We start from the raw sequence: 12,473 nt of genomic DNA on the forward strand, positions 1-12,473 counted from the left end.
AAAGGTGTGGTCTGGCTCCCCACAGTGGAAGCAGAGTGGTCGGTTGTCCCGTGTTCGCCAGACATCCGTTTTTCGCGGGCGAAGCTGCTGTGGTCCCGGCGGGGGAATATTCGACGACTCACCGGCCACCCGCTGTGGTACCAGGTTTGAGTAAGGAGCGGCGACTGACGAGGGCGGCTGGGAAGCCGGCGCGACGTACGTCACAGAGGGACGTTGGGGGACAACGTCGGCCGGAATTATGGGTGCAAAGGTCCGCCGCACTTCTTCTCTGACAGCCTCCGCAACCGATACTGAAGCAGACCGCTCGCGCGTTGGGAACAGCTTTTGTAGCTCCTCTTGGAGCACGCCGCGGATGATCTCGCGGAGACAACTATCATTATTGGTGTTCAGGTCGAGGCGAGAAGTAGTAGTGCAAGCAGCAATTGTGGGGGAAGCCACTAACCTGTGGTAATGGTTACTCCTCGCCGCTAGCACCTGTTCAATGTTGGTGGCTTCCGTCACAAACTCATCGACAGTTGTCGGTGGATGGCGAACGAGCCCTCCAAAAATGTCGCTCCTCACGCCTCTCATAAGTGCCCGCACCTTGGTTTCCTCAGTGGCCAGCGGATCCGCCCGTGTGCTCAATTGCAGAACGTCTTCCACGAAGCTCGTCACGCTTTCGGTAGGCCCTTGGGCCCGGGTTCTTAAACGTTCCTCGGCCATCTGACTTCGAAAGCGGTTAGGGAAGGCTCGCCGAAGGCCCGCCTTGAAGGACTCCCATGACTTCAGGCCCGCCTCGTGGTTATTGAACCAGATGCGAGCAGTTTTCTCCAAAGAAAAGTAGACGCTTTTGCGGCACTGGTCTTCCGTCCAACCATTGTGGCGAGCTACACGCTCGTACTGCTCAATCCAGTCTTCTACGTCCTCGAAGTCTTCGCCATAGAACGGGGCAGGATTACGGGGCGCGATCGGCCAGAACATAATCGGAGGCCCGAACGCGTCAGTCTGCTGCGACTGCGACGTCATGCTAACTGCACGTGTCACCTGTGTCCTTTTGGGATTCGCCGTCAACTGCCCGTATTCCGGTGCTTGGCCTTGGAGACGTCGACTGGTGCGGACACCGGGCTCTTCGAGGAAGGCTCGCCGGCCCGGACTCAGTATCGGGCTTGGCTTACGGGGCCTTGAGGGGGTACTCAGCATTAAGGGGGGTGTACCCCGGCTCCTCCACCACAAATGTCACGAATGACACTCGGTACTTCTAGCGATCAAGGCCTATAAGGAAGATTTAATGCGTTTAAACTCAAAGCTGCAGCCCAGAGCCCGTGAGGACAAGCGTTTTCGCGAGCGTTCTCGTCTTCTTTTCTGCTTCGCTGATGGTGATAGTCGCGGCATTTCTTCCCTGACTTGCTGTTGATGATAGTGGCGGCAATATAATCGGTAAATTGCTGGCTCTAAAATGCATGGCACAGAATACCGTCTACTAAATGGCTGTCCGTATACATATCACACTCACCTTGAAGCGCATGCTTTTTTCGGTGTCGAAGATGAACGTGCGCTCAGTGTTGTTGTCGAACGTGAAGGCGAGGTCCACGTCACTGGTTCCCCTGACTCTGTCGTAAAACTCGGTCCCTTGTACACAGGCCTGTTCAAAAAAGGACATAAAAATCAAAGCCCCTTTCTTAATAGCAAGATGGTTAAAACGCCAAGCTGCTTCGACTGTGTGGGAATAGCGTTATCAGATAGGGGTCGATTTCATAACGCAAGGGACCGAGGTTGGATTCCAACCGCGGAAAGAGTTTAGATTTTCTTTTGAGGCGCTTTATGTGCCTTCGCCTATCGCCATCATCGTTTTATGAAAGTCGTGTAAAGTTGAACTTTTTGCAGTGTGTTTCGGTGACAGGAAGGTCACCATCAAAGAGGCATAGATATTTCCGCTTTATTAACCTGGTAAATTGGCCCGCGTCCGCTCACTCGTCGAAAGACAATAATCTTCTGTCGCCTCTGCCAAGTAAATTCCTTTCTTCTCTCCACCACCCACCTTTCATGCTCTTCCCTTCCCTTTCGATCGTCCCATGGCAAACACGTAGGTGGTTTTCCAAATTCAAATCTCCCGCCATCTACTCGAACCTTTTGTTGCGGTTGAACTTGGAACGCTGCCACAAGGTCCAGGCTCGCACGAGATTTTCCCATTTGTGGTAAAAAATATTCTTTTCCACGTGTATTTTTATTTGTTTTCAATTAAAAGCACAATGCTTGCACCAATTATATATTGATCGTTTGCCTCAATGAGGACTAATTTTTTTCATTTTGCTCAACTTGACTAGTACGATGTAGGGTAGCAGGCTTACTGGTTTGGAGAAGTTTTGCTAATAGAAACTTCTCGTTCAAGAGTTCATTTCAACTTTTGGCCGGGTGGCTGAATTGAGGGACAGACAGACAGACAGACAGACAGACAGACAGACAGACAGACAGACAGACAGACAGATCAAAGTTTTTGTGTTTAAGTAGCCAAAGAAATACTAAAGTCGTTAAAAACTCCCGGACGCCTTTGCGCCAGGATGGTTCATGTTACGATTCAACGCGCCGCTATCTGTTGCGCGCGTGCTACAAGTTTGTTGTAGTGCGGTGGGGTGTCTGCTGCAGGAAAGCCCGCCATCCGCAAACAAGCTACGGCAAACAGGGTCGTGTTCAGACTTGGCTCTACGAACAGACTTTGGCCGCCGAAATCTCCTTTCTCTCCTCTCTAACTCAACGTGCGCCGGCTATCACGAGACCGGGAAAGGGTGTCCTTGTGTCGGTGTCTGTAATAAGTTGGAGTCACACGCAAAGCGCTTTATCGTTGGCGCTTCTGTGTGTAAATTCTGCCCTGTCGGTGGCTTGTGTCAGTCGACTTTGGGGTCGGAACTCAGAGCGCCGCCCTGCCTGTCAGCTTCATGCTGCTGTTCCTGTACCGGTCCCTGCTCATCCCTCACCTTGCAGTAAAACTAGTTGAAGGGGCAGACAACCGACTTTTGTCGAGTATATTGTTTTATCCCAAATGAAAGGGCATCACTTAAAACACCTTAACCCTAAAGGACTTTGCTGATAGCCCACTAGAACTTTTGAAATAGGAATTTTTAAATCTACCAGCCATACTTGTCCCGCCAAAAAGTAATTCAGGCAACAATGACAGCGAGCCGTGTGGCAACACATTTTTAACTGCACGTGAGATGAAAAGGAGTATTTAAAAACTTATGCACGGTTAAAACAACGGTAATGCGCAACCTTTCCTATTCCTTCTAGCTGTTTTTGAATCACGCGTTGAAATCGACGGAGTTGTTTGGACATCATGAGTGTAGAGGTGCGCTGCCTGACACGAAAACATGCGAAGAACAGGGGGAAATACACAGGAACAGACGATGGGAAGCGCATCAGTTGTTTGGACACGTGACGTGGTGTCACGTGTAGACACTGCGTGTCGCCACGTTTCAGACTTGAGGTTTTTTGTGCGAAATTAAAACTAGTTCCGCCTGTTTTAGGAATTATTTGCGGCTACCCCAATATGTAAACACGCTGGTTTTCGTATGCACTCCACAAAAGTCGGCAGTCGGTCCCTTTACGTTTTGCTCTAGGCTCTGTCGTCAACACCAAGGCAGCACTTCTGCTCGCTCCTAGTACACCATTCTACCGCTACATGACGGAGGCAACGGAACTCGGTAAGGGTTTAAGGGGACGCCTTCGCCAATGTAACATGGACATGGATATGGATATTGTGAGGCAAATTAAAAAGAATATAAAATAATAAATGCCTCCGCCTGTGCCACTAGGTATAACAGGTATAAGAGGTATAAATGGACTGTTATATAACCCAATATAACAGTCCATACGTGTTGCCCGGCAGGTGCTGCACCGTTGCGGTGTTCATCGACCTTGACAGGGTGGATGCCGACTAACCGTGGCGGGCGCCAGGAAGTCTGCCGACGAATACTCTTTGCAGGGTTTGAAGGGCTCGTAGTCCTCTATCGCCCGTGCCGGGGGTTGCGGGAACCGAGGTTGGTAGAGGCGGCCGCTCAGCGAGAACGACAGGGCCACGGGAACTTGGATGCCGAGCTTCTTCACCTCGCCCAGCACGTCGCAGCTCTCGCCCTACGTGGGAGTATTTAAAGTTGAAGCTCGTTCTTACAAACGTCGATGATGCAAATGTTCAGCGTACAGGAGTGGAAGACCATATATGAGGCGAGTTTCATTGGTCTGTAATCCCGTAATTGACGCGAATGCACCTCAAGGGAGCCATGAAAGCAAAATGCAACTTGGTTTAGTTTGAGGAAACGAGGCTTTAGTTACTCACCCCATTTATGCGACCAAATTTTTTTTTAATTGAAACACGCAAGGATTATTGCAAAACTCAAATTTCACGTTCAGTGACATAATTCAGGCAGGAGTGACGTCATATGGGATCGTACTAGAAAACTTAAGCAATAGTAACCGCCTGTTAGCATCAAAGTGATAGGATAAAACGAAACTAGAAGTCTCACTGCAATATGCCATCATGTTTGTTGGACGTGCCTTTGGTTGGCAACCGGCAATCGCCTGACCAGAGATTGTGTGACGTCATAGACAAATCGCCCGAAACTGGCACGGGAGCCGCCTCTGCTTCGTATGTTTTACTTAATATCTCCATTTTTGTTTCAAGTTTACGATTAAGGTTACGATTACGATTTTGTTTCAAGTTTACGCATAGACCATGTAAACAAAGTTGGTGTTCCTTCTTGCCGGACTAACCTTTATAATGATTCTTCCATTCCAAGAACCAGCGTTGAATGGAACCACCTTCCCGCCTCCACTGTTGCCATCTGAGAACATTCCCAATTCAAGACTGCCCTACAAAACCCCATTTATTAGTGTGGAGTAATACTATGTACTCTACTACCACCTATGTACTACCATTGTTGGATGTCATTGTCCTGTAGCCCCCCCCCCAATCCTTTCTGTAGTGCCTCTTAGCTCTAAAAGTACTGTAAATAAACAAATAAAAAAATAAATAAATTTGTACCACTGTCATCAGGACAAAGCAGTTCCTTATTGAAGCAAACTTGCAATTTTATTCCATGGCTCCTTTAAGTTACCAACATGGCCCAGCCATGTCAACAATGGCTGTTGAGTTAAGAAGGAAGAATTGAGTTGCAAATAAATCTGCACAGATATAAAACAATATAAATATAAAACCAAATGTGATTGAGCCTTTGTCTAACCTTAACGCTAAGAAATCGGGCTTCTAACGTAACAACAACCGGAGTTGTACTTTATTTTTGCAACAGTAATAGGTACTGCTCTCCGATTTCACTCAACAAGTGAGAGTGAACCTAGAAATTTCGCCTCCAGGTAACTGAACTTACTCTATAGATTAATTTTGTTATGTGGGTGTTGATTTTCTGTTGTGCATTTGGCGCTTCAAGCTTTCTTCCTATTTCACAATTACTAAATATTATTTTGAAATAAACTATGATACCCTGAGTTGCGCTTCTTCATACTGATCATATTTATAGATCTTCTCTTGTAAATACGGCTCGCATAGTCCACATAACAGTTATCATTAAGGAGACGACTGATGTTTTCTGTTCCCATGCAGTTATTTTAGCCCGCAGAGCTAACAAATTGAACCTCTGGAAACACAATTCGTCGCTTTTTTATGGAATGTTCATCCTGATGGCTAGTATTTGCATGTATTTCAACTAATCAATCAATTTGTGGTAATGTGGGTTAAAAATAAAATGACAAGCGCAAACGAACTGGTCCAATAGGTCGTTACATCTATGTCTCTGCATTGCGCCACTGCGAGAAAGAGGAAATTTCTCGCCAACTTGCTGCGGTTGAGTTTTTCCTCGCCCTGAGATAACTTTAAGTACGACATTCCCTGAAAGTTAGAGATAGGAGGTAAAAACCCAAATACCTCTAAGGCAAGTTCAAAACACTCATTTCGCAGGTATTATTAGCTCGAGAATAATATGGTCAAGTACCAGTCATTACAGATTGACCAAACGGGTTGGGCTCCGCACTTCATCATGGCCATCATCTTTATCATCATCATCAGCAGCAGCAGCAGCAGCAGCAGCCTAGTAAGGTCCCCTGCAGGGCGAAGGTCTCTCCCATTGACCTCCAACCGCTTCTGTCGTGCGCTGCTCGAGTCCATTCTGCGCCCCTGACTTTTCCTGTAAAATCCCTCCATCGAGTTATTAGCCTTCCCCTCCTTCTTGACCCATTTCTTGTTAACCATTGTGTTACCCTAATTGTGCCCCAGTTGTCGGCTCGTCTCACTACATGGCCTGCCCAAGTCCATTTCTTTTTTCTTTACTTGAACTATGATGCCTCCTACTGTAGTTTTCTCGCAGATCTAGGAAGCTAGTTTCTAGTCCCTCATTGTTACTCCGATCATTATTCGTTGTACACGGATCTTTTCGCGCCTATCACGCCGTAGTAGCTGCAAGTGAGTATTTTTAGTTAGTCAGTTTGGTCTCGTCGTTGAAAAGACCGAGAGCCCAGTAACTTCCTGAAAACCAATTTAAACGACCCATGAGTGAACGTGGCATCGATGAGTTCACCAGCCATTTCATATTCCAGTGGCATTGTCCACAAGGTGTCCCAAACTGCCTAGATGAGAATCTGAGGCTGCAGCTGCTCGTCCACCGTCGCGATTGCGGGAGAAGAACCTGTTCGCATTTTCTTTGTATAGCTAGGCTCGGCCTACAAAATGTCTGTAACCGGGCATCTGTAGGGGCTAGTTGGTTCTGCATATCTTGAATTGAGAGCGCTTAAACTTTGACTAGTAAACAAACTAGTAATTAGTTGTTAGTTTGCGCTTCGTCCTGTGTTGTAGTCTTTCTCGTCCTTGTTTACTAGTCAAAGTTTAAGCGCTCTTCATTCAAGAAATGTCTGTAGTTGCATTGACAGCGTGGGTATTGAAAACTGATATTGAATGTTGCTATTTGAAGCAATACGGTTCACTGGCAAATGACTGTAGAAAGATGTTCCAGTGCATGACTCTATAGTGGCGCCTTTTGCCAGAGTGCGCATATGATGAAAAAAATACTCAGCCCCACAAATTCGGTATGTTCTTCTAATCACTTCCTTAAACATTATATTTCCCTTAATCAGTGACGATTAGTCATAATGGTTTAATTTATTAGTAGTAACTCAATATCGATCAGTAATACTTTTGTACCTTTTTCAGATAATAATATTTTTACACAATTATAGTCATAAATATCAATAAAGCACGTTGTAACATTATTAAAGCCAAGTTACGCCTTCATTGATATTGAAATAAGAGTGCACCATTATTTTGGCGCTTTTAATTAGTCAACGCGGGACGAGAATAGGAATTCCCAGAAGGCATTGTGTTGGAGTTAATCACAGTGTAATGTTTATTTATTTATTTATTTATTTATTTATTTATTTATTTATTTATTTATTTATTTATTTATTTATTTATTTATTTATTTATTTATTTATTTATTTATTTATTTATTTATTTATTTATTTATTTATTTATTTATTTATTTATTTATTTATTTATTTATTTATTTAAAGTACTTTACAGGCCCCTCTTCAGGGCATTGATTAAAGGGGGCAACAAAGTGAGGAGTTACAGATCATTCAGTATAAAATCGCGAGTTAAAAACACAGTAGAAAAACCAATGGCGACAAGGCTTGCAATACACGTGTAAGTCGGAAAACAATAACAAGAAAACGAAAAGTCAATAGCGTAGCGCACACACGTAATCTACGCACTGCAATCATTACAAAGTATCTGAACGCAAACAGGGTAGTAGATAAAGTAGACAACAACCAAACATACCGAAATATGCGGACACGAAGGGCACTAATCAGTTTCAATGGTCTATACTAAGCACAACGGATAGAGCACAAGAAAATACGCAGAACCTACTCTCGCGCGCAAAAAGACATTTTCAGTATAAAAACGCTCTTACTGGGGCGCAAATTGCAACGCTGAAAAAAAAGACAAAAAATAGAAAGCACGTGCAGGAACGACATAGAAAGCACGTACAGGAACGGCAGGTTGTTTTGGTCTTCAAGCAGAAAAAATTTAAAAGTTTAAAAGAAGGATACAGGACATGGCAATATATATATACATATATATATATATATATATATATATATATATATATATATATATATATATATATATATATATATATATATATATATATATATATATATATATATATATATATATATATATATATATATATATATATATATATATATATATATCGTCAATTATAGCCAAAAATTTAATCATATTAAAAAATATAAGCAATTACATTATATTACTACGTTTCATCAATATTCAAAATTTTCTATTCAGTACCGATTAGTCGTTTTCTTTATCTAAAATGATGCAGCCATAATATTTATGGTAAAAGGGTAATCGCGACATTTTTGTAAGTGGAAGCGGTAGATTTGGATTTTCGCTCACCAGTGTGTGTCCGTACTTGAAGTCAGACCTCGACGTGCCATGTGGGAAGGCCAGAAATGTGGGCGGCAGGATGCGACAGTCGGACTTAGCACGCGCGTCTGGGTACGGCATGTGTGATACGGCGATGAACAGCGATGGCACAAAGTGGTCGCTGCAACATGCAATGCGGCCGTGAGAACGAAACGAGATGGGAAAAGCGATGGCGGGTGCTTGATCCCGCCAATTAATCTGCCGTTGAAACGTTGAATTTGAACTCCGTTCCGACCTAATGCATATCTAAAGCAAAGAAAAACCCTAATGCAGACATTTTGTGAGTCTTACAACTCCAATACGAAGAATAGCACATCATGATTCGGGAATTCGTCTCCACAAAAAAAAGTAAAACGCAATATTGCCGGCCATTACTCGGACAATACGAAGTCCTGGGGTTGTCAAAAGAAAACTGTCTCAGTCGAATAACCACGCGAGCCATATAACCGTGCGAAAATGCCCAGTAGGCCATCGGGCTGCCAAACCAGCCTGGGGTTTCATCTGGCGTCAGGAGAATAAGCGTCTAACGCCCTGAGACTCGCACTTGGGGCACGAGCCAGTAACACGTGGCATGCAAATTATTTGTGATTCCGCCCTGACCCACCGCTAAGTAGCCAGTGGGTCATCGCTGGTGAGTCACCCCTGCTTCATCACTCGGTGGTCACTACCAAACCCGAACAAGAGGATAATTATTAGGTCACCAACAGGGCCTCTGGTGAAGCAGGGTCGTCACTGGTACATGCATCGGCCACCCGCCTTGCTCAGCTGCTGCCGTCGCACGTGTTCCCACCGCCACCAAAATTGTTAAGAAAATCCACCCTCCAGTTATACTTGCAGGTTTGCAACCCACGCCTGGAAAACTACCCAGGGTTAGCACCCACTAAACGGAATTTTACAAGTAAGTTTAGTAGGTCGTCTAATAGCTCAAGAGGCGACACATTTCTTAATAGTTTATAGACTTGGGATAATCTCACAAACAGCACTTTCCCCTGAGTACAACATAAAATATTGAAAGTAGCCCGATAGTGTCTGAACGTTGCCTTTGGCGCAACGTTATCTGGGCGTCCGTTCTCAAGCACATGCCGCGCCCTTCGATTTGCACACTGATCTGATCCAATAACGACACATTTTCAAGCACACATTTGTCTAAACTTTGTTTACTTTAAGATCGGTACATTACTTATTCCCTTGCGTCATGTCGGCATAGTGGGTTCGCCCTCTATACAAGCTCTAGGCTCGCTTGATGTTTTACTAGCTTTCTTGCTTGGTTACTTGCATCTTTGTCGGCGAGTTAGTGGTCGTGCTAGCTCACTCAGAAGGGCACTTTCTTTCGGCGCAATTCGTGCGCGTGTATTGACTGCGCTGTTCTGTAAGGCAACTCGGCAGTACTGTGACCAAATAATGTATCTTTTCAAATACTGTGTTGATCCTGGACTATAGTTGGCGCATCTCACAACGGTAATAACCAGGCTCAGTACCCATGCAAACGAAGCAACAGCACCGCATGAAGAAAACGCAGTTCTTAGTCAGCGCCTACACCGTCGTATTTTTCTATGCTGACGTTAGTGCTATTATTGTATTTGAACCGCATAACAAGTTTGATTAATTTATTTTCCAATTCAATTCCTCACCTTAGCAAACTTGCTCATCTGTTCCAACTTTTCCTTGCTGCTATCATTCCTTCAATTCTTTTTATTTATATAGGTTTTTTGACACGAGGTCTTTTGTTGCTGCATGCAAACTGCAAAAACCGACTACTAGAAGATTGGATTTTTGTGTAAAAACGTTCTACAATGGCAACAACAACTTCCACTTGCATTGCATAACCCATCATCGAGAACATAAAAAAACAGATATTAAACTATCCCAACGCAGCGCTGGGGAGCATAAAATGTAACCATGAAGGCCTTACTTCATTAACTTGACGAGGCCGTAGCGGCTGCTATCCTCAATGGCGGCGCCCAAAACAAAGTAACTTGGCCGCTGGGATGACTGGGCATTGTTGTTTACCCAGGTGAGGGACTGCGGAAAGAGAATTAGTAGCGCTTGAAGATGTTAGCTTAAATATAATGTGCACTATACGACAGCCGCGTATAAGGCCGTGGATATTCACCGCGTCATAATATTTTCTCTGTAACAAGGAATTGCTGCGCTCGAGCTTGCGTTCCATGAAATATAACCCACAATGGTTCAGGTAAGCAAGGCGGCAAGTGTATAGCCCACCGTTACGCGAATAATCGCCGGCATCTTTGCAGTCGAGTACATCCGTACAAAACAAAACACGCACTGCATCTGGGATGGTATCCGCACTAGACGAGACCCGTAATGCGGAATGAGTGCGAGCTTGCATGGCCTTGGATGCTGTGCTCAACAATGTGTTCATAGTCAGCTTGCGCTGCTTCAATCATCTCGCGAATGAAAGCCTGCCTTGCTCAACTATTTATCTCATCCGCGTTGCGTTTACTTTTGCAGACCCATGACTGTACGAAGAGTTTTGGCTTAAGTCTTTCTAGCCGCGTCCACTACAGCGGGAACAGATCTCAGCACTGCCTCTAGTGCTGAACCAACCACGTCAGTAGAACGGTAGGAAGTTTTGTCTCTGCGCAACCCACCCTGAAGCCATTCATTATCTGAATCTCACGTGGCGCCGACTAACACATTTCCCATGGATTGCATCCGATAGTCACGCGTAGGTGGATCCAGTTTTATCGACCATTACTCCGAGAATGTGTGCAGGCGTGTCGACGAGGGAAGCACTATATTTGCCTCATCACTACTCACCGCTCACCGCGGCGTAAAATGTCTACTTTGTGGTGAGGGGACAATTTTAGTACTGGAAAGAAAGCCGTGAAAACGTTTGTCGTGGCTCTACAATCCAGTTGACATCCCTGAGAGCAAAACTCGTCAAAGTGCCTCAAGTTGGCCTACCTGCCGCTGGTCTCGAGTGAGTACTGGCACGTGTTTCGCTTCAAATGTTGCAGTATCTGTTGCTGTACGTACACTTTTAGCCGACCTGACACTGTTAGCCAACCCGATATTTCCGATTTGTGCGTGCAAAGCTATTCGGAAAAACGGGTGGTTTTAGGGTGACGTTGCGGAAGGGGGGGGGGTGAAATTTTAACAACCGGCGCACTGGGGCGGCGCCAAAAGGTTTCACTTGTGGCACGCACTGTAGCATTGGTTCTGCTAGTTTAGAAGACCGTTCTCACCCCCCTTGGATCATTGGCCCAGAGAGCCTTGAGTGCGAACGCTATCCTGTAACAGCGTGAAAGTTTGTTTAAAATGACTCAGCTGGGGATCCTTTTTAGAAGGAAACTTAAGCAATAACACTCATAAAATTAAAATAATCGCGACAGAACAACTCAACTAGCTAGATATATGTAGGAATAAAAGTTCCGCAGCATTGAGGAATGCAGCAAAGTCATTATTTATTTATTTATTTATTTATTTATTTATTTATTTATTTATTTATTTATTTATTTATTTATTTATTTATTTATTTATTTATTTATTTATTTATTTATTTATTTATTTATTTATTTATTTATTTATTTATTTATTTATTTATTTATTTATTTATTTATTTATTTATTTATTTATTTATTTATTTATTTATTTATTTATTTCAATACCTTCAGTGCCTGGAGGACGCTGCAGAAGGGAATGTTTGTTAGCTTGAATATCACAAGAAACTCATAAGTAGATGGAAAATCGGACTACAATGGCAGCAATGCATACGAAATCAAATAAAAACTAAAACATGTCACACAAAGTACCACAATATTATACACTATTCGAAAATGCAATTATTGAGGTCGATAGAAATTTCGACAGCGGTTTTAAAAGCGAGCGTATAAGCAAGGGTTGCAATTGAGAATGGCAAGTCATTCCCTTCTTTAGATGTCTTTACAAGAAAATAGGGATCGAACGAATTCCTGCTCGCAAAATGGACGTTAACTCTGAGTCATCAGTACACGCAGATAAGTGC

At 44.0% G+C, this 12,473-nt stretch overlaps 1 protein-coding gene across 1 annotated transcript in view; it reads right to left on the bottom strand.

Moving 5' to 3' along the window:
* The window catches only part of LOC144139063 (uncharacterized), a 29,605-nt gene that overhangs the window by 8,156 nt on the left and 8,976 nt on the right, over positions 1-12,473 (bottom strand). The window contains exons 4-7 of the mRNA XM_077671550.1: positions 10,398-10,507; positions 8,456-8,606; positions 3,913-4,104; positions 1,493-1,621 (exon numbers count right to left, since the gene is read on the bottom strand). Of these exons, the coding sequence (XP_077527676.1) occupies positions 1,493-1,621; positions 3,913-4,104; positions 8,456-8,606; positions 10,398-10,507 (582 nt within the window). The remainder of the gene's footprint in view (positions 1-1,492; positions 1,622-3,912; positions 4,105-8,455; positions 8,607-10,397; positions 10,508-12,473) is intronic.

The sequence above is a fragment of the Haemaphysalis longicornis genome, unplaced genomic scaffold (assembly GCF_048455015.1).
Source record: "Haemaphysalis longicornis isolate Haplotype H1 unplaced genomic scaffold, Haemaphysalis longicornis Haplotype H1 scaffold_5, whole genome shotgun sequence".
Lineage (NCBI taxonomy): Eukaryota > Metazoa > Arthropoda > Arachnida > Ixodida > Ixodidae > Haemaphysalis > Haemaphysalis longicornis.